Source organism: Macaca thibetana, chromosome 14 (assembly GCF_024542745.1).
Source record: "Macaca thibetana thibetana isolate TM-01 chromosome 14, ASM2454274v1, whole genome shotgun sequence".
In the NCBI taxonomy this organism is placed as follows: domain Eukaryota; kingdom Metazoa; phylum Chordata; class Mammalia; order Primates; family Cercopithecidae; genus Macaca; species Macaca thibetana.
In genome coordinates, this window is record NC_065591.1 from 11,738,200 (window position 1) to 11,761,492 (window position 23,293).

Consider the following 23,293-nt stretch of genomic DNA (forward strand, 5'->3'; position numbering starts at 1 on the left):
CCGTCTTCTGAATTTATCCACCTTTAACCTACTTGTTTACTACTCACAGCTTCCCCTGATCCTCTGAGCCAGAGGAAGTTTCTCCTACTTAAGGGAAAGCACCCTCTCCCTCCTCTGGCCTTCTAAAGCCCTTCGTCCATCTCTCTCTCTGCACCTCTCCTTTCTCATCGGGGCTTACAGTCTCCTGTGTGTGTCTCCTCAGGGCTCTCAGAGGTACAAGGGGGCACAGGTTTCTTCGGTCAATTGAGTATAAAAAATATACCACTATGACACCCATCTTCTTGTGTTTTTGTGTAAGGAGAAGGGGGTTCTTCCTTTGGTTGTTGTAGACTCCCCATGGAGGCTACAGCCTCTCCTTTTCTCAGCTCCATTTCAGAAAGGAGAGGCCACAGTGTGTTGCTGATGTTCGTGGTCTCTTTAGGGGAGTAACACAAGGTTCTATTCACTCAATCCCGACCCCATGTCACCATGAGCACACACACCCATTCAGGGGAATGTCAGTCTTTGCAGGTTTCTTCGGACACATTTTGGTGTACTGAGCTGAAATATGGCGGTGGTGGTAGGGTGTGGATTAAACACTGAGAGACATGGTCATGGAATCCCAGTCCCAGATTTGGACTAAGACAAGGGAGGCAATGGGTCTGGGGCAGGTGTTGGTGACCTAAACAAATAACATCTCAATGCCAAGCAAGGCAGCCCCGAGACCGCAGGCCTTTCCTAAAGTCTCTATCCTGGGTGAGCAGCTCCTCACTCAACATCTACATCTCAAAAAGATAGAGGTTCACCTCAAAAGACCTGTCCCACCAACCTAGTAGGTGAGAGGCTAAACTAGATGCATAGAATGAAGTACAAAAGTAAATATGTGTTATCCTTCCTCAAACATACAGAGGAGGTTCATACCTGCAATGTACAATTTAAAATATAAAAGTTCTTGATCACTTCACCTTCGGAAAAACATTTTTATGCCATTTGTTCAAATGCATAAATCACTAAGCTCTATATGGCTCTTAAAAAAGTTTGCTACTTAATATTAAGGATGGCAACGCCTTTCAAGTGTCAAAAAATATGAATACATCTTTATCTGAGTCTCCTAGAAACCTGAGGACACATCAAACCTCACTATTTCTTACCAAAGACTTTCATTCTTTCCAGAGACACCAGCCCACTCCAGATAGAGCTTGTAAGTAATTTATCTTTGTAGTGTGCTTGTCACATCAGGTGATGAATAAATATTAGTGAAGCCAAGCACAACACTGAAGGACACGAGAATTCTCAAGTTTGTGAACTTCATTAAGAGACCCAAGCAAAGACCCTTTGTGAAGAGAAAAAACTGCACCAGCAACAGGGGTATGCTGAACTCTGGGGCTCTCCTAGTTCTTCCTGGGAGGGCTGCATTGCCAATGAGTCTTTTTAGGCTTGAGTTACTGTTATTTGACTCACGAGAGAATAATCACCTTCAGATGTCCTGATGGAGGTTAAAGAAAACACAGCCTTTTTAGTGTGGGCACCCGCACCTGTCACCTCTGGCCCAAGAGGTGACAGAGCAGGGCCATAGGGACTGTGGCACTAGGCAGAGACCCAATAAGTCTCGGCTAAAAAGGCAGTGCCCCATTTCCTGGTCAAAGTCCTTCACCCCCCCGGGAAGGAAGGATACTAGCCATGGCCAACTGTTTACACAGGTAAGTACACAGCCCTTCTACTTTCTGTCCTCCCAAAATTAGGTTTGTTCTTGGCATCTGAGGCTCTGGCTGAATGATGGCAAAAATAAGTCACAAGTAATCCAGACAGCAAATAATGCATTCATGAGTAATTAAGAAGGGACGCATCATTCTGGTGGTCTCATTTGTTTCTGTTAAACTTGAGCCAGCTTTGTGTTTCTAGTACCTTTTGCCTTTGTGTTATTCCTAAATAAACTAGGGTTGGTTTCTATCATGTTAAACCATCATGTCCGCAAAAAGTACATGTTCCCTACTTTCCTTGACCTTACCAAGTCCTCTCTGCCCTCAGGTCTCTGTACTTGCTGTTCCCATCCCGGAACACTCTTCCTCGGATGTGTGTCTGTATATCACTGTCCATTCATTCAAGTCTTACAGGAAGAACATCTGCTTCTCCAGGGTGCCTGGGGCTGCTTACAGGACACTGCCCCTCACCCTCCAGGCCACGACCCCATTCTGCCATTAAGGATATTCTGCTGTTCTTTGCAGCAATTCTCACTTCCTGATATCTCTGATTCATTTGTAGGGTTATTTTTGGCCTTTCTTCTGGGAAAGAAAAGTACATGAAAGCAAGGACTTGATTGAATTTTTGTCTACAATGAAATTTGTCTGGCTCAGCTCATTGGAGAAGTCCATGGGTTATGTGGTCAACAATAGACGTGTACGTAGATGAAAACTGCCATTTATTCAGAATTATCTTATACTACACCATGTTATAAAAACTTGGCATAGAGTATCCATCATCACTCCAAATTGTAGCATGGTATCACTTATACCCATTTCACAAAAGAGAGAAAAAAATCCTAGAGAAACCAGCATTGTAACTTGCCCAAAGACATGGCATGACTACATATGGCCTCCAGGATCTAAGCCCACATCTGCATGAGCCTAAATCCCATCACTGCCCACTGCCCAGCACTGCCTGCCCGGGAAGTCAGTTACTCCATTAACTCATGGCATCTTTTCAATCAGTGTGAGGGAAACCTTAAAAAGCTACCAAATAGGCTGGGTGCAGTGGCTCATGCCCATAATCCCAGCACTTTGGGAGGCTGAGGTAGGTGGACCACGAGATTAGGAGTTCAAGACCAGCCTGGCCAGGATGGTGAAACCCCGCCTCTACTAAAAATACAAAACTAGTTGGGCACAGTGGCGGGTGCCTGTAATCCCAGCTACTTGGGAGACTGAGGCAGGAGAATCTCTTGAACCCGGGAGGTGGAGGTTGCAGTGAGCCAAGACCGCGCCACTGCACCCTAGCCTGGGTGACAGAGCAAGACTACGTCTCAAAAAAAAATAGCTACCAAAGAGATAAACAAACATTAATTCACAGATTTCTACTACAGTGAATTTGTAAACTTGGGTTAATTTCTTATTTTTAAAACATTGAAACTTTCAGTGGCCAACAAATACATGAAAGGTAGCTCAACATCACCGATCATTAGAGAAATGCAAATCAAAACCACAATGAAACATCATCTCACACCAGAAAGAATGGCGATTATTAAAAAGTTAAGAAACAACAGATGCTTGCGAGGGTGCAGAGAAGTAGGAACGCTTTTACACTGTTGGTGGGAATGTAAATTAGTTCAACCATTGTGAAAGACAGTGTGGTGAGTTCTCAGAGATATGGAACTGGAGATACCATTTGCCCCAGCAAACTCATTACTAGGTATATACCCAAAGGAATATAAATCATTCTCATTCTGTTACAAAGATACATGCATGTGTATGTTCATTGCAACACTATTTACAATAGCAAAGACATGGAATCAATCCAAATTCCCAGCAATGATGACTGGATAAAGAAAATGTGGTATGTATACATCATGGAATCCTATGCAGTTATAAAAAGGTAGGAGATTATGTCTTTTGCAGGAACATGGATGAAGCTGGAAGACATTATCCTGAGTAACTAACACAGACACAGAAAAGCAAGTATCGCATGTTCTCACTTGTAAGTGGAAGCTTAACAATGAGAATACGTGGACACATGGAGGGAAACAGCACTTGCTGGGGCCTGCTGTGGGAGGGCAGGAAGGGAGAGTATTAAGGAAAAGAGCTGATGCATGCTTGGGTTAATACCTAGGTGATGGGTTGATAGGTGCAGCAGACGACCATGACACACGTTTATCTATGTAACAAACCGGCACATAGTGCCCATGTGCTCTGGAACTTAAAAAAAAAAAGTAAAAAACCCAGATATTAGATATTAATATATTTCCCTTTGAACCTGAAACACCTTTAACAAAAAAGGAATTACTATGGGTGAGGAAGGACTACTTCCCAGGGGGAGATGCAGGTATTGCACCTACTCCAACTATAATAGTTCCAGGACAGACAGACATACAGGATACGAAAGTGTCTGCACCTTGAAGAATAGGAGGAGAAGAAAAGAAGGTGAAGAGAAGCAGAAGAAGAAAGAGTTAAGGTGGCAGGAAGCGCAAGGCAGGAAGGAATAGAGAAGACACAATTATAATCACAACAGTGATGAGAGCACAAGGTCACACTGCTGGGCTTTGCTTTCTATTTTGGAAAACACTGTCATGTCCAATTTACCTGGAGCCATATGTCATTATTGCAGTCCCCAAATTGTCAGGGGTCCAAAAATCACTGCCTTCTTGGTTTCTACAAACAGAGCACAGGCTGGCTGGGTTGGTATACACTATTGTGCCCTGGTCCCACGCCAGGTTGACACATTGCTTCATTCCTGGAAGGGACTAAGGTGTCTCCCTGGGGAATAAATAGAGCAGGTCTGGGTGCTCACCTCCACAGCAGCTTCCTTGATCCCTGCCACGCACGACTGAACACCGACAGCAGCTGCCTCGCCATGAAGCTGTTGATGGTCCTCATGCTGGCGGCCCTCCCTCTGCACTGCTATGCAGGTGAGTTCCGGGCAGAGACGGCTGCCTCAAAGTTAGGGGTTGTCACCTGGGCCCCTGTGAAAGAACTCCCAGACCCCAGCTCCCAGCATAGGTCAGCTGCAGTACAAAGGGTCTGGGTGTGACAGGCCTTAGGATTTCCTTTAGTTCCTGACAGTCAAGCAGGCAGTGCCTTCGCGAGCTGTCCCCTGCAATGGAGCCGCACGCTGTGTGTCACGGCACTCAGCGTCCCACCGTGACCACAGTGACCATAGAAACCAGGATGAGTCTCAAGATTGAATATTGGAATTAGCTATTTCAGTGTTGCAAGAGAGAGACATGAATGAAGGCCCCATGACATATGCGCCCTCAATCAATGGAACAATCATGGGTGTCCTTGAATGTGGAAAGGAACAGCAAACCTCTTAAAACAGAAGTCGCAGGCTGCGGAGTGTAATCCAGCGTCTTGCATTCTGTGGGCCTCACTCTGTGTTCTCAGAGTTTATCCGAGTCTTTCTGGGATGCCCTTTCCATCCCAGTTCCTTCAGGCTCAAGGCAGACTGGGGAGGAGAATTCACACCCCCTGAAGTCTTCTTCCAGCACTGAAGGTCCAGTGGGAGAAAAAAGCCCAGACGGCTGGAATCAGTACTGATAGGTCCCCCCAGTGGCTTGCCTTGTGCAATTCCCAAAGCTTACCCTGCACACTCTGCCTCATTTGTTGCCAAAGTAGGTGCAAATGGGTTAATAGCTGACAAGCACACAGTCAACTAAATAGAAAACAGCAAGAAGCTCACAAGAATCTGAGTCCTGAGCACTTTCCACTCACCCAAAGTGGTGGCCACCTCAGATTCTATCATGAGCAAGAAGTTCTGTTTCAGGCTCCTTTTTATTGCAGTAGAGTTAACGGAACTAATGGGCAATATCCTAGACCCATTCATCTGAAATCATTGAACCCCTACTTGATCCTGGGAATGATAAAAGGGAGGCATTGTGTGATTCTGAACCAAAGAAGCTCAAGCAGTGTTTAGTGTGTGTCCCCAGTCAGAGCACCTCATTTCCCAAGGGCCCTCTTCACCAAAGATGCACAGGGTTGGGCTGACCTGAGCTACAGAGGTTGGGAGAATTTGCACAGACCGAGTTTATGCTCCTAGAATTGAGAACTTGGCACCCTGCACCATAATCTTTCTGAAACTTGGGGGGTAAGAAGATGACCAGCCTCACAGCTCATCCCCAAAATGAGTTCATCCCTCTGGGGATGGCCCATGTTCTGGTGCCTTTTTCTCAGGTTCTGGCTGCCAACTGCTGGAGGATGTGGTTGCAAAGACCCTCGATCCTGAAGTGTCTGTACCAGAATTCCAGCAATATGTACAAGAGTTCACAGATAGTGAAGCTGCTAAAAATGCTGTAGGTGAATTCAAACAGTGTTTCCTCAACCAGTCAAACGAAACTCTGCAGAATTTTGATTTAATGATGGTAATTAATTTCATTTTTTTTCTCATGTGCCCTTTAAAATCACTGTCCAGAAACAAACAGGCTCTAAATGTGCCATGAGGAGTGTTAAGCACCTGGTGAACAAGCTTTGTTTATACATCATTTAATTTAATTTTTTCCTTAGGGTGCTTTGACACTTCACTTTGAGAGTCTTCAGGGAGTGATAAATGGAAAAGGAAAAAAAAAAAAAAAAAAAGTAAGCTCCGGAAAAGGCAGAACAAATCATCAGCTCCCCAGTCCATTCTCTCTCTCTCTCATACACATAGAAACACACACACACACACAGACACACACATAGAAACACACAGACACACACACATATAGAATCAGAGACACAGATGCACACGTACATGGAATCACACAGACGCATGCACATAGACACACAAAAAGAAACATAGACAAACAGGGACATACACACACACGCGCACACACACACACACATATTCCTTCTTTCTTTAATCTTTATGAGACAGGGTCTCACTCTGGGTCACCTAGGCTGGAGTACAGTGGTTCCATCTTGGCTCACTGCAACCTCCGCCTCCCAACTTCAAGGGATTCTCCCACCTCAGTCTCCTGAGGAGCTGGAATTACAGGTGCCCGCCACCACACCGGGCAAGTTTTGTATTTTTTGGTAGAGATGGAGTTTCTCCATGTTGGCGAGGCTGGACATTTTCTATGAAGAGGAAGGATCTGATTCTCAAAGAACCACTCATTACTAGGAGCAACCAACAATGCAATTTTTCCCTTTCACAATAATAAATAATAAAAATGTTCTCAAAATTATTTTACACAGTCCAGAAAATACCTTTTGTGCAAATTCTACAGATTCTAATATAAAGAATTTAAAACTCATGCCCAGATTTGCTAGCATACATGACTGGGAATCACGCACCATTTAATTAAGCACCTCAGGAAACGGGAAGTGCAGGTCATGGATGCGAAACAGCATGAGTGCCAGAATTCTTTAAAATAAAACTCAGTGGTTATAACAACAAGGATTTCTGCCTATTTAAAAAAACATGCTACCCTCAGATTCTATTTTTAACTTTTGTGTAATATTTCAAAATTCCATTTGAAACATTTTATGGTAGAAAATTTAAAGATCTACCAAACTTTTGTAGAATCATTTCTTCTTTAAAAATCTGGAGTAGACTAATCATTACCTACCTCCAATATTTTTAAATCTGTATCAAGGTAGTGGTGGAGCCTCAGACTGTTACAATATTTCCCACTTGTAAGGCCACACAGCAACTCCAAACTATCACATTCCTATATTTGAGCTGAGGTTTTAATAATTCTATGTTGAAAGAGCGGTCTCAGAATCAGTTTAAACTGGCAGGTCTTTATCAAATAGTGCATGTCACATATTTATTGGATAAACTATTTCAAGGAATAGGATTTTTGGAGAAGAATATTAAGGGGATCCTGGCAGGGAAAAGATCCTAAAACCCTGACCCTGTAAGAGTAAGTGTCTCCTGGGCTTTGTGCAGTGCCTCATGCCTGTAATCCCAGCACTCCGGGAGGCTGAGGTGGGTGGATCACCTGAGGTCAGGAGTTGAAGACCAGCCTGGCCAATATGGTGAAAACCCATCTCTACTAAAAATACAAAAATTATCTGGGCATGGTGGCAGGCACCTGTAATCTCAGCTACTTGGGAGGCTGAGGCAGGAGAATGGCTTGAACCTGGAGGCAGAGGTTGCAGTGAGCCGATCTCGTGCCACTGCACTCCAGCCTTGGAAGCAGAGGAAAACTTTGTCTTAAACAAACAAACAAACAAAAAACCAACAACAAAAAACAAACAAACAAAATATAAAGGTGTCTCCTGGATGACAAAATAAATGAAAAGAGAATTCTTGTTTTGCTTCCAGTGCAAATTTTTCTGAGTGTTAGATGTTCGTGGACAAATGCAGGAAAACGACATGAAGAAAAGTTTCTGTATTTTAATACTTCACTTTCTAAGAGTGATTTACAAATCTAAGTTGTCTGTTTGCTTTTGTTTCCCAGCATACGCTATACAACAGCGTTTGGTGTAAGCTCTTCTAACTTTATACAAGACCTTTGGCTCAGACACGACAAGACAGAAGATGGCCAGAAAGCTACTGCCTACCGCTGGAAACTGCAATTTTTCTTATTTTCTTTCTCCTTTGGACCTTTTTTGTGGAAACTGCAAGGAAACTGTTGAAACCTCAAATTCATTCTCATTTCAGTAAACTAACTGCAAATCATAAAGTTCCTTTTATTGTGTCAGGAAAGGGAGGCTTTCCAGGCCTCATAATCAGGCTGCCTGAGGGAGGCAAACACAGACAGGCCATAGACAGACCTTGCAAGTGTCGGGCGAGGGACTGAGGCTTCTGTGAAGCACTTGCTTTCTCAAAGCCTCTTGCCCAAGCATTGGGCCTCTCTCTGAAGACTGTTTCCTACCTCCATTCCACCACCTCCCCACGTGACTCTCTCTGGGGTCCTAGGGCTCTAGGTTCCGAGGTGGGGTCCTGCTCAGAGGCCCTGCTTTCATTCCAGTCCTCTTCTGTGTGGTGAGCCCTGCTGGCCATGCCAGGCTCCTCTGCACTGTCTCTGGGCCTCCCTAAGGTGTGCAGGGTCCAGACAAGAGCCAGCCAGGGAGGGAGACCTACAAAGCAGGGTGGATGGTGTCTGGCTTTTAAATTTTGATTTTTGTTCATTATGGATGTTGGATCTGAGGATTCAATTTCTTTAAATGTTGCATTAAAATATCTTTTATAATATTATATTATTTTAGACATATAAAAATATAATTACTGAGTTTCATAGCACCCTCCTTAAATTATTGAGTTTCCCTGAGTCCTGTCTCTGCAGCAGGAATGGGGTCCATCCTCCCCTGTCCCACAGTGAGCTGCAAAGGCCATGAGGGTTGAGGGGAGTGAGTGTGCCTGCAGGGACCCAGAACAGCAGGGGATGTTTAAATGAAACCTGGGGTCTCCTTCACGTCCTGTCCCCAGCATTCCTGTCACCAGGGGGAGGCTATTGCCACCTCTTCTGCTCTTGCTTCAGCCTGTCCCTCTTCTTTCTGGGGCCGTCCACTCACCCAAGAAGATCCTATCTATTTCTCAGGACAATTCAGCTCCACTAGGACTGACTCTTTTCTCAGGGAGGGCAGGTGCAGGGATCCAGGCTCACAATATCTGTAAGGGGCCATAAAAATGAAATAATTTTAAAGAATCATTTCCTAAATTGAATATAACTGTGAAGAATATATATCAATGAATCTAGCCAGGAATATAGACTCTATTTTACCAATGCAGTTGTAAAATACAAAGTTTAATTTTTTTTTTTTTGGTAGATAAATGGCCTATGAAGGCAATAAAATACCAGTGACCTGCAGAAGTCACAATGAAGCCTTACGCCCAATAACTTCCAAAAACCACAGGCCACCCTCTTTGGTTTAAGGTCCTGAAAGAGAGGAGAAGGGAAAAGAGATTCAGAGCTAAGAACTAGAAGATGGGCACATGGTAGCAGAAAATATAAATCTGTATAGAGAAGGGCCTGGCCCGTTTGGTGAGGGGGCCATATACTTTCTTGAGAGGCAACAGGCTGTAAGGGAAGGGGCCACTCCAGGATACTCATGCCACATGGCAAACCAGGTTTGCACTGCATGCCAGACCCATGCAGTGGAAAGGGGACCCTGTGCATGGTAGGTGACAGACACAAGAGCTTCTGAAATTGCCGACAAAAAGAACATTCTTGACAAGAGGTTTTTATTTCCCCTTTGGTTTTTGTGTTTTTAAAGCATAACGAGTTCATTTAATCAGTTTTACCTGACATGGAAAGCTTCAGAAATGAAGTCACAAAGAACCAAGGGAAAACTGTTTATTTTAAAGCTTAGATTTAATGCACAGTAACAGCCGTGTAGAAATGTGATTGGACAAAAAGGGAGTAATCTCACGTGAATAGACGGAGTGGGAAAATCCAGCAAGGCTTGCTGTTCAGATTCTTCTTGGCTTCTCTGTGTGCCATTCCCAGAGAAGGGCCTTAAGCAAACTTGCGGGTGGTGACAAACTATACCTCAGATCTTTCAGGCATAAGGTAACCCACACCCAGAACTTCTTGAAGAGCCCTGAGAAACCCATCACTGTTGCCCCCAAAATCCTGGTCTACTATAGGCAAAGGACTCCAAGTGGCTAGACTGGGAACCAGATGAGACTCCAGATTGCTTAGAGGAACCATCCTGGGTGACTGACAACCACTGCTCTTTCGGGAACTGATCCACCGAAGCAGAAAAGCCCTCACACTGCACATAGCCTTGCTGGGCTGCTGGGTTCTGCAGGCTCTGCTGCCACAATTACTGCAAGAGGCCATGTCAGAAGGAGAGAGACATGACTCCTGCCTCGCCCCAGCTTCCAATCTCCCAGCAATACCTTCCACTGGAGATTCGCAAGGAGCCAGCTGCCATGACGTTGTGGGATGGGAAATACGGAGGCCTCCATTTTAGCAATAGGGGGATACTTAGGAAAAAGTAAATCTGGACCTAAGGAAAAATAAGCCTTATCTGGCTTCCCATGATGATAATCTAGAGTCTTAGTCTTTTCAGCCAGTTGGAGGCCATTTATCTGACCTATTGAAGAGTTAATAGCTGGAAAATTTGTTGCCTACAATGTAATAAATGAGGCTTAATTAGCTCAATAAATACATCTAAGAATAACCACAGGAGGCTTAACAGGCAATAACCAGGTATTAAATCATCCTGGAATAGGAAAAATTTCTACAAGTTTATGCCTTAGTACCAAAGGGCGGCTGACCTACAGCCAGAGACTGTTCAGGGAAGATGCTGCGTATGGCTCGGTGTGCATAAAGTATCAGAACTAATGGGATTAATGGGGGCCAATGACAAATAGTACAAAAGGTTTTATTATCCACGTCATTGCAATGCACTTTATAGGAAGAAAGGTCTTTCTACTGAGTAAAGTATCAAGTTCAGTAAACTGTCTCTAGAAACCCACAGTGAGGATCAGCCCATCAGTTTCCTGGTCTATCTCATGTATCCTGAGATTATTCATTCTGCTTCTCCACGAAGCTCTTCCAGAATTCATACAACACTGCATTCAACCTATTGTGGATGTCGCAGGGTAACTGCTTTCCTCTCCAGAAAAAGATGGAGAAAATCTATTTATTTTATCTCCTAAATGGCACCTGTTTTGGCAAAGGACTCAAATACCCACCTTTTCATTTGGTCCTTCAATGTGGTTGTGGTTTGCTGTTCTCATGTGTGTAGTTTACATGTGGGGCCAACTTACAAAGACATACAGGTACCTCATAGGAGGGTGAGCACACTTTATACACTGTGGGGATGGACAAGAGGAGGTGTGAGGACCTGGCCCGGGTCACTGCTAAGGCAATTCTCTCTCTGGGATTTCTTATGTGGAAGCAAGGAGGTAAAAATTGAGAATGAGGGTGTGACAGTTAATACTGTCAACTTGATTGGATTGAAGGATACAAAGTATTGGTCATGGGCGTGTCTGTGAGGGTGTTGCCAAAGGAGATTGACGTTTGAGTCAGTGAACTGGGAAGGGCAGACCCACTCTTAATTGGGACACCGTCGAATCAGCTGCCAGCGAATATAAAGCAGGCAGAAAAACTTGAAAAGAAGAGACTGGCCTAGCCTCCCAGCCTACATCTTTCTCCCACGCTGGACGCTTCCTGCTCTCAAACACCAGACTCCAGAGTCTTCAGTTTTGAGACTCGGACTGGCTCTCCTTGCTCCTCAAGCTTGCAGACAGCAGACAGCCTATTGCAGGACCCTGCAATAAGTTAATACTTAATAAATTCATATAAATATATTATATTTTGTATTGTATATAATATGTAATAACAAACTCATATATATATCCTATTAGGTTTTACTCTCTAGAGAACCCTAATACAGATTTTGGTACCAGGAGTGTTTCTAGAGGAACAGAATATTAAGGATGAAGTTCTTTCATTGTTTTAGGGGTTTCTGGAGTTAGCTGCTTAATATGATTTGACCCCAAAATACTAAGGACTGTACTTCTAATAGTATGGAGAACACTGATAGTCTTTGGTGTAAACTGTTTAGAGACTTATACAAAATAAATGCATTTGACACTCCTGATTCACTGCTCGTAAGAGGCAAGGAGTTTAGTGACTCTATACATAATACCTTTGACCATATGTGGAGAACAAGGAACATAAAGCTGGTTGGTTACTCCTAAATTCAGTGGACAAAGAGATGAAAGAAAATGATGAACTCAGGGATTCTGTCTCCTGGCTTCAGAAGCAGATACTGAGCCTCAAATCTGCTAAGATTGCCCTGAGTGAGAGTCTTATCTCCTGTAGAGAAAGAGTTGAAATTGTGGAAGGACAGACACAAGCTCTTATCACGCAAGTGGCTGACCTGCAATGAAAGGTGCATGCACAGTTTCGCCAGATGTCTACTGTTAATATGAGGGCATTGATTGGAACAGGATGAGACCCTGTAACTTGGAATAAAAATGTGTGGAGGAGGACCCTGATGAAGCTAAGGACATTGAGTTTGTAAACTCTGAGGAAGCTTTTTTTTTTTCCAGAAGGAACAGCTTCTCTATCCCCAGTAATGACAACCTTCCCTCCCGGACCCATACTGCCATCAGCCTTTCCACATTTGTCTGAGGAGATAAACCCTGTGCTGCCTGAGGCAGCAGTGATGGCCTCCCCTGAGGCAGTTGCCAGGCAAAATAATGGCGATTCTCCTCAGGAATCACACCCAACACCCCTGTTTACTTCTGGACCTGTAACTAGACTAAAGTCCTGGAGGGCCCCTGGACTTGAGGTTGAGAGTGTGACCTACGGGGAGGTGCACTACACACAAAAAGAACTGTTTGGGTTCTCTAATTTATGTAAATAGAAATCTTGAGAACAGGCATGGGAATGGATATTAAGGGTGTGGGATAATGGTGGAAGGAACATAGAGTTGGATCAGGCTGAATTTATTGATTTGGGCCCACTAAGTAGGGATTCTGCATTTAATGTTGCAGCCTGGGGAATTAAAAAGGGTTCTAATAGTTTACATGCTTGGTTAGATGAAATGTGGATTAAAAGATGGGCCACTGTGAGCAAGCTGGAAATGCCTAATCTCCCTTGGTTTAATGTAGTGGAGGGGATCCAAAGGCTTAGGGAGATTGGCATGGTGGAGTGGATTAGTCACTTTAGACCTACTCATCCCAGCTGGAAGGGTCCAGAAGATATTCCCCTGACCAATGCCTTAAGAAATAGATTTGTGAGGGCAGCACCTGCATTTTTGAAGAGCCCTGTAATAGTTCTTCTCTATATGTCAGATCTAACAGTGGGAACTCCAGTCACTCAACTACAAAATTTAAATACTATGGGAGCAATTGGATCCGAGGTGGCAGCAGCCAAGTGGTGGCACTCAACCATCAAAGGCAAGGTGGGCATAGCTACCATATTTGACAACAGAGGCAAAGTAGCAATCAGAATAGTGTGACTTGTGTAGAGCTCTGGCATTGACTAATTAATCATGGTGGTCCCAGAAATGAAATAGATAGGAAGCCTACTGCATTCCTACTTAATTTTTTTTCATTTTTTTCTGAATATTTTCTTTTTATAAAATTTATTTTATTTTATTTTACTTTAAGTTCTGGGATACATGTGCAGAACCTGCAGGTTTGTTACTTAGGTATACATGTGCCATGGTGGTTTGCTGCACCTATCAACCTATTATCTAGGTTTTATTTTGTTTATTTTATTTTTATTTTTTATTACACTTTAAGTTCTGGGATACACGTGCAGTATGTGCAGGTTTGTTACATAGGTATACACGTGCCATGGTGGTTTGCTACACCCATCAAACTGTCATCTACATTAGGTATTTCTCCTAAAGCTATCCCTCCCCTAGACTCCCATCCCCAACAGACCCCGGTGTGTGACATTCCCCTCCTTGTGTCCGTGTTTCCTGGTGATACTGGGAGTCTTGTGAGTATCATGGGGGACTCCTGTCTCAGCCACTGCCTCCCCAGGTCACTGGACGCCCATGCGTATAGGAGCGGGAGGTGTGAGGTGTGAGGTGTGAGGATGGGGACTGCAAGGACTCTACCTGCACAGGGATAGATCCGCATGGGGCCAGGGCATCACTTGCTTTTGACAGCTTCCCAGTGGATTCTAAAACAGAGACACATTTGAGGACCCCAAGGCAGAACATTTGTCATTCTTGTATTCTTTAGTGGGAATAACCTCAGATCTTCCTGGGCACTAGTGAGGTCTAAGTCAGACAGAACTTGGAAGCCTTCCAGCAAAATGCATATCAAGATGCTCAATACATAGAAACTTTTATTCATTGTAAGCATTATAGTAATGGTTGCTCCAGTTTGCAGAGTGCTAAGATTTTCCTGAGTATTAATTAATTTAGTGTGTTCTTACAACAATACTGTGATATGCATCCTATAACACAGAAAGGCACACTAATGATAAAAGGGATGTCTATGCATGTGAATGCATGTGTGTATGAGGATTTAATGTAAGGCATGGGTATTTGAGAGGGCTTTGCAGAGGAAGAGGTAAGCGAAGTGAATTCTATAGATGGGGTTGCCAGATGTCTCAGGCAGGGAAGGCTACAGAGGCAAAGGAAAATACATTAGCCCTGGTGGAAGGATATGAGTTATGTGATAAGTAAGAAATGAAATATAAACAACTGTGACTGATTACAGAGTACCTGGGGAGAAAAGGGAGATGAGAGGGCAGGGGCTGGCAAAAAACAGGTGTTGGAAGCCCCTGTGTGCAATGCAAGGGTGTGGACTTGCTCCTCCAGTAAGTGTTCCTCTGTGGTTTTCTCCCAGTGTTGCAAGAGCTCCATGAGTCCTGGTTTGCCATGCACAGTGTGTAGACTGAACTGGTAATGGGTTTCACAAACTTAGGTTCTGTTTTTAAGTGCACCTATTTTCTGGTGTGATTTTTAAAATATATATTTATTTTACAAGAAATGTTCAATTAATAATAACTTATCTACTATTGTTCCAAGTGTATAAACATTATCATATGAAGGTAGGTTTAGGGTAAAAATAAGTTCCCTTACTTAAAATCCTTGAGAACAAAGAGCCCTCTGGTCATGTACACTTGTGGAAAAGAAGACAGAATCACATTTTAATTTTAGGAGGTTCACTTTGGCGTGGATAAGGAGAATATATTGCAGGAGGGCTTCAGAGGCTAGGAGACAATTTAGGAGATTTCAGTCTAAGTTGTGAAGGACACAGACCAGACTGTGATGGTCACTACATGATAGGAAAAAAGAGATTTGCAGAGGTAATGCTGTAGCCATGGAGGGAATAAAACGTAGTGCACGGCTAGAAGGCAGTAGGAAGGGGAGATGTTTTTGGCTGATTCATGTTCCCCCCAAAAAACATCTACATCCTAATCCCTGAAATCTGTGACTGTTCCATTACATGACAAAAAAATCACTTTGCATACGTGATTAAGTTAAAGATGATGAGACAGGGACATTATTCTAAATAATCTGGTGGTCCCTAAACCCAACCTCTGTACTTTGTAATTAAAAGGCAGAAAAGGATTTGACATGGAAATAACAATAGAAAAAAAATTATCATGGAGAAAGAGGTTGCAGTGATGTGGCCACAGGACCAGGACAGTCAGCAGCCCAGAAGCCATTAGCAGCCCTTAGTGATCTCTCCCTGAGAGCCCCCAGAGGGAGCCGAGTCCTGCTGTCCCCTAGCCTCCCAGCAATGATACTAATGTTGGGCTTCTGATCCCCAGAGGTGTCAGAAAATCAGTTGTTTTAAGCCACTAAGCTTGCAGAGGTTTGTTCCAGCAGCCACAGGACACCAAGACAAGAACATGTTGGGTCTCCCTGTGTCCTGGTTAGGAGACTTGCTGGGTGGGTGCATTACCCTGGATGGGCTCATGGAAGGGAGAGCAGGCTGTGGGAGGACGCCGTGCTCAGTTTCACATCCTGCTCCTGGAAGGACTGTAGAGTGCACGCTTGGAGCTGTCCAGTTGGCAGGGGGTGCTGGTCTCTGGAGCTCTTGGGAGAGCTGGAGAGAGAATTTGCCTCAGGTGCTGGTGAGGGTGCAGACACTGAGGAGTGCTCTGAGTGTGGGGAGTGAAAACATGTGAACTCCATGTCGAAACCTGGAGATGCCCTCAAATTGTGATAAATTAGGAAATAAACATGACGGGGCAGAGAAACCATAGTGCAGAGGTGGCACCAAGCAGGCTGACCTTCGGTCCTAAAGGACATCACACTAGGGCCACTGCTGGGTGGGAACTCCAGGCCTGGACACCCAGGCAGGCTGGGGGTTCCCTCAGTACAAGGCCATCAGAAACGCTGTAATTCCTGTGTCCTCGTTAACATGGTTTTCATTTAGGGCCACAGGATAGGGAATGTCTAAGGAATGCAGGACAATTCCTACCAAATATTTCCCTCTGGGATGCCTGGACTCCGGCCCCATTGGTAACAGGACCTAGTTCTCTGGAGCTGATTATCACCCAGAGCAAAAGGCCGTTCCCCTATAAAAGCCACCCTTGACTCAAGGCCTAAGACTGCAGGATCATAACAAGACCAGTGGAGACGTGCAGGGCAAGTGATTTATTAGAGAAAGACGTTGAAACCTTTACATTCTGCAGTGACGATCAGAGTATCATTGAAAGATAGTGGAAACTAGCATTAAAAAGTTTTTACATCTCAGCGATCACATTTCTCTGCTATTTTTTCCTGAAATAGAAAAGGAAAGAAAGGAAGGTGAGGTTGGTCATGCAGCTCCTGGAGACAACATCTTAACATCCAAGTGGCCGATGGAATTCTGCTCCCAAAGACAATTGGAAGGGCAGAGGCAGGAACCTAGTGTGCGTGGGAAACCAGAGCCTAGACCTGGGGGCTTCACAGCACGCATGCTGGTGAGGGAGCAGCCTTTCCTTGCCAGGCCAATAGCCCTGGGGGGACCCAAGTGTGAGGCCCCGGGTCCTCATGGGGGGGAAAGAAGGGGTGGACAGAGCAGCCAGAGGTTATTGTCTGGGCTATCCCAGGACTTGGAGTCTCCTGTTTCCTACAATGAGGGACCCAGGACTGAGAGGCTGGTCAGGGCTGAGAAGGCTTCTGGGAAGCTTGGCTTCCAGGAGACTCCAGCCTCCCCATGTGAGAATTCTGCCTCAGGGCCCAAGCACCTCTCAGTCCTGAGCCTGCACCTTCCACGAGCATTTGTGGCTAAACCTCAGGACAGCAGCCCAGAGGCAGCCAGGCTGAGAGGCCCCTGGAAAACCTCTGATTTCTTGAGAAAGACAGAATGAGAGCATCCCGCTTCCATGGCACTGCAGGAGGTGGAGTAGCGAGGGTCTTGGCCCACTGGCCGTGGTCAGGAGAGCATCGTGGGTGAGGTGGGGAGCGTGGAGTCTGAGGAGCTGGGGGGAGCTCCTTCCTGGCTCTGCAGAAGCTGCAGAGAAGCCCAGCCCTCCAGCGCTGCCTCTGTAGGAGGCCTGGCTTTGGGTCCCTCCCTGCCTTCCTCTCCCTGTTCGAGGCTCCCACACCCCCCAGTACATTCCACAGTGACTGTGTGAGGGCCGCTTGGCCTCAGGAAAGTCCCCAGGTTGAGAGGTAGTCATGTTTAGCCCTTCCCCATCCCTGCTTGGGCCCAGGCTCACTCCCCATGTCCTCAGCACACTCTGGGGACATGGCATCCAGGCAGGTGACCTGAGGAGGGGGAACATGCAGGAGGCTGTGCGCAGCTGAGCTGAGTTCTGCAGGCGAAATGGAAGCACCCACCCTGTGGCCCTGAGTGACTCTCTCAAGCAGTGAACAGCAAGGCAGGTGCCCCACCACCTGTGTCCCCCACAGAGCAGCAAGCTGACCTCACTTCACACTGTGCTGCTGACCAGAAGCCTCGACATGAAAAAAGAAAGAAATTGACCGCGGTGGGTGGATCACCTGAGGTCAGGAGTTTGAAACCAGCCTGGCCAACATGATGAAACCCCATCTCTACTAAAAATACAAAAATTAGCCAGGCATGGTGGCAGGTGCCTGTAATCCCAGCTACTTGGGAGGCTGAGGCACAAGAATCACTTGCACCTGGGAGGCGGAGTTTGCAGTGAGTCAAAAAAAAGAAAAGAAAGAAGTTACCTGGACTTTTTCAATTAAAAGATGTTTCTCAAGCGATATCTGATCTGTGCATTTCTTCACTTCCAAAATGGCTGCTACAGCTTCTGGAGGTGCATCATATTTGGCAAGTTTTAACTTGAACACAGGTTCATTAATGAATGAGAAGCCTGAGATCTCAGAAAAAAGAGCTGGACAGACCACAGCGTTGGCTGCAACACAAGAATAAAAATACTCTTTATGTTAGAAAAAGTCGATTTTTTTTCATGGCTGCCTAATGGCTACCAGACATCACCCCCTGGGATCCGTGTTTCCACACCGTTATTGTGCTGATGACACTGCCAGACCTCGGTGTGATTTCCTCAAGGTCACACAAACAAAGGGAAGAGGTTCATACCTACAGCTAGACTCTCTTTTATTTATATATTTTTCTTTTTTTTGAGATAGAGTTTCGGTCTTGTTGCCCAGGCCAGAGTGCAATGGCATGATCTTGGCTCACCGCAACCTCCACCTCCCAGGTTCAAGTGATTCCCTTGCCTCAGCCTCCTGAGTAGCTGGGATTACAGGCATGCGCCACCACGCCTGGCTAATTTTGTATTTTTAGTAAAGATGGGGTTCCTCCATGTTGGTCAGGCTGGTCTCGAACTCCTGACCTCAGGTGATCCACCCGCCTTGGCCTCCCAAAGCACTGGGATTACAGGTGTGAGCCACCGCACTCAGCCTTTTTTTTTTTTTTTTTTTTTTTTTTTTTTTTCTGAGACAGAGTATCACTTTCTCAGGATGGAATGCAGTGGCACAATCTCGGCTCAGTGCAACCTCAGCCTCCTGGGCTCAAGCGATCCTCCCACCTCAGGCCCCCAAGTAGCTGAAACTACAGGTGAATGCCACCATGACCAGCTAATTTGTTTTGTGGGCTATTTATTTATTTATCTATTTATTGTAAATACTGGGTATCCCCATGTTGCCTGGTCTTAAACTTCTGAGCTCAAGCGATCCGCCCGCCTTGGCTTCCTGAAGTGTTAAAATTACATGGCTCATACCTAGTGTTAAAATATAGGTGTGAGCCATGATGCCTGGCCCACAGCTAGACTTTTGACAGCCTTAATCTTACTCCATTCCCATAGCCACTCCTGGCAGAAGCTCTAACCACCAGTGATTGGAGGAGGCTGGTCAGGGAGGGTGAGCATTGTGCCAAAGGTCAAATGGCTGGGAAGTGGCAAAGCCCAGATTCACCCCAGACCTCACATTACGTCCTCTGACACAGATCCCATCCAGGAGCGAAGCTCGGGCAGAAGAATTCCTAACATTTTCCTGCATTTATATTTTATAAAACTTCCTAGGTGCTGGGGAGAAGAAATAGCCCTGAGCTTTCTGAGAGGCTCATTCAACAAGCACAGAAAAAGGTCTGGTGTTTTGGTTTAGTGAAGACTCCTACTCCAGCCCAAATGAGTGGCCTTGCCTCGGAGGAGGGTGCGTCCCAGGGGCTGGTGCTGGACTCATGACTGATGTACTCACCCTGGTAGCAGCAAAGGGCCAGTGTGACCAGTAGGAGACACACCGACAGCCTCATGGTGGCTTATTCTGCTGTGAGCTCAGCTTTCACAAACGATGAGAAATTTGGACTCGATCCCAGAAGCCTGTGAAGCCGTGGAGCCCAGGGCTATTTGTATCTAGGGAGTCTGGCTGGTCGTGCCCACGGGGGCACCTGATAGGTCACCAGGCCTGGCTGTCAGCTCAACCCTCCTAGCCAGGGCTGCTGCCATCCATCAGTGTCATGTCCCCACGCCTCCCTCCATCCCGAGTTGGGCGGAGCTCAGGAGAGCAGCCCACGTGTGGGCAGCAGAGCTGAGAACCACCCAAAACTCAGCTCTGTGCTCCAGGTGGGTGTCCCGAGATCTCTGGAAATATTCCCGGGATTCTCAGTTTCCTCCTGAGCTTTTGCTAATTATTATTTTTTCTTTGTATCAGTGCAGAAGCCTGGGTGGATTCTGACTTCAGCAGGCACAGGAAGCTGGAAGGCTGTGTTCTGGTTATGGGAGAGCAGGGACATAAGGAAACCCTGCTTTGATCCCCCTGCATGTCTGACAACCAGCCAGGCTTGTTTCAGTTGCACGTTGAGCAAGTCTAAATAAGACCTATTTTTTCCCTGAGCCCCTTCCATCATCACCATGTTCACTGCATAGGTACCTAAAACTGAGTTGAATACGTCCTACCTTTGGAGGATTTCCTGGGGGAAAAGCAACCACCGCACCTGTTCTCTATCCTGCCTTACTCCCAGACTGAGTCTTGTTTATGGGTGCAGTTATAAATATGACCAAGATTCACATTTTCTACCTATGAAGAGCAAGCTTTATGTGATGTGTAGCCACTTACATCTTATCTTAGGGCTGGTCTGATGAATAAATATCCCAACTTTTTCCAAATTAGCCGGGCATGGTGGTGGGCGCTTGTAGTCCCAGCTACTTGGGAGGCTGAGGCAGAAGAATCGCTTGAGAGGTGGAGGTTGCAGTGAGTCAAGATCATGCCACTGCACTCCAGCCTGGGCAACAGAGCAAGACTCTGTCTCAAAAAAAAAATAATAATAAAATAAAATAAATAAATAAATAAAGAATTTGTTTCAAAAAAAAAAAAAAATGTGTGGAAGGAGCCCAGACAACAGCATGACAGAAGTTGACACAGTATAAACAAAGTGTCTTGTGAAGATCATCAGGTAGCCTGGTGAACCTGAAACAGACAGATGAACATGGTATAATAAAGAAGGGTTTGTGACTGGAGAACAGGATGGCCAAATTCAGTGGAGCTTGCTTGCACTTTCCTCTGTGGAAAGTAGAATGAGTGGGAGAGATGAGGCACTTTCAGATTTTGTTGCCCCACTGCATCTTTTTTTTTTTTTTTTTTTTTTTTTTTTTTTTTTTTTTTTTTTTGGTGATTTTAAATCTCAGGTCAAAATAACAGACTTTCATATCCTTTAGGATAGCTGCTATAAAACAGACATACAAGCTAACTAACAAATTTGAAAATACCATTGTAACAAGGAAGTGCTCTCTTAGTGGGAATGTAAAATAGTTCAGCCATCATTGAAGAGTATGGGGGCCTCTCAAATTAAAACAGAAAATATCATAGGATCAAGGAATTTCTCCTCTGATGATATAGCCACAAGTACTGAAATCAGGATATTATAGATATATCGCATGGGCATGTCCTTAAGGACACTATTCACATAGGTGAAGAAGGGGAACCAACCCAGTGTTCATCCCCAGATGAAAGGATGAAGCAAATCTGGGTATTCATGGAATGGAATCTTATTCAGACTCTAAAAGAAGGAAAATCCAGACACAGGCTGTAGAATTCAATATAGATGGACTACAGTACATTATGCTATATGAAGTAATCCAGTCACAAACATAAATATAGTATGATTCCACTTATGTGTGGTATCTACAGTATCCAAATCCACAGAAACAGAAGTTTGAATAGTGGTTTTCAGAGGCTTTTGGGGAAAAGATATTGGGAGGTATTGTTTAATGGTAGAGGATTTCAGGTTTCCAAAAAAAGTTTTTGGAGATTGGTTGCACAATAAAGTGAATGTACTGAATACCGCTGAGGTGCATGCCAAGTCGTAAGATGGTACATTTGTAATGTACCAAATGTAAGATGGCACGTTTTACATTTTCCTATCACAATGAAAAAAAATTTAAACCACCTGGGCTTGAAGTAAAAGTCACACCTTCCAAGCACCTGAATTTTGAGCTACCTGCTTCTGTAAAGCCAAGGATTTACAGAAGGCCAAGAGGGCCTTGAGCACATTCTCTTTCCTAAGCCCTTACTTTCTGTTGACTCATTCATTCAACCAACAAACCATTTTTATCCTTGATCACACAAACATTGCCTTGGCTTTATAGAATGGAACGTCCCATGAAAATCCAGTCACCAAACTAGCCGTGAGCTGATTCTTCTTGGAAACATGCAGGCCCAGAGTGTTGCAAAAACTTCTGTAGTTAATGAGAACGGTGGTAATAAAGAGAGTAGTAATAGTTTTCAGTTTGTATACCTGTACCTGCAAAACACAATTGATCATATTCACATTCTTGTTACAAAAGTGCAATATATAAACTATTACATTTCCAATAATATAGTTGAGGCAACTGACTTGCAGAAATAAGAAACCCATCCAGAGTTGCACAGTTTAAAAGCCAGAAGGTCTGACTCAGGCATTGATGGTGTATGAGTTGTGAAGTAGCAAAGTGGTTCTCTCAGTCCAAAATCTGGCCCTGTTTACACATGAGGTGGGCTGGAGGCAGATGCAGATTAATTTCTGTCTAAGCAGCTCCTTGCATTTTACTTTTTCACTCAAGTGAATTCTTCTAATCAATGATGCCTCACATTAGCTCCTTCATCTAGTTCATTTCACTTTTTCGTCTTTTCCTTTTGAAGTAAGATCCTACAGTGACAACATCAAATGCTGGTGAGATGAGGAACAACAGGAACTCTCATTCATTGACTGGTGGAAATGCAAAATGGTACAACCATTTGGAAGACAGTGTGGCAGTTTCTTACTAAACTGAACACATTCTCACCATAAATTCCAGTAAGTGTGCTCCTTGATATTAACCTAAATTAGTTGAAGTTTAGTTTCCATACAAAAATGTGGACACGGATATTCAAAGACGCTTGATTGAAAATCATCAAAACAGGAAGCAACCGAGAAGTCCTTTAATACGTGCAGAGATTATTAACCTTTGGTACCTACAGGCAGAAGAATATGACTCACCACCAAGAAGTAATGAGCTATTATGCCATGAAAAGAAAAAAAGGAATCTCAAATCCTTATAACTAAGTAAAAGAAGCCAATCTGAAAGGGCTACCTACTGTAGGATTCCAACCATATGACATTCTGAAAAGCACATATGGAAACAAAGGTCTGTTATTGACAAACGTTAATGGGGAGGGAATCATGAAAAGGCAGAGCACAGGGGATTTTTAGGGCAGAGAAACAATTCTGAATTTTAAAAAAATTTTTATTTCCATAGATTTTTGGGAAACAGGTAGTATTTGGTTATATGAGTAAGTTCTTTAGCAGTGATTTGTGTGATTTGGGTGCACCCATCATCCAAGTAGCATACACTGAACCCAATTTGTAGTCTTTTTTT

General features: G+C 44.5%; 1 protein-coding gene across 1 annotated transcript; it reads right to left on the minus strand.

The window, feature by feature from the left end:
- Positions 1–15,956: 15,956 nt before the first annotated feature.
- Positions 15,957–19,945, minus strand: LOC126936410 (secretoglobin family 1D member 2-like). Its single transcript, XM_050759214.1, has 4 exons — positions 19,659–19,945; positions 18,168–18,355; positions 17,693–17,741; positions 15,957–16,114 (listed from the first exon to the last, which is right to left on the minus strand). Exons 1-4 carry the CDS (start codon positions 19,711–19,713, stop codon positions 15,957–15,959), a joined length of 450 nt encoding a protein of 149 aa, XP_050615171.1. The 5' UTR covers positions 19,714–19,945.
- Positions 19,946–23,293: the final 3,348 nt, after the last annotated feature.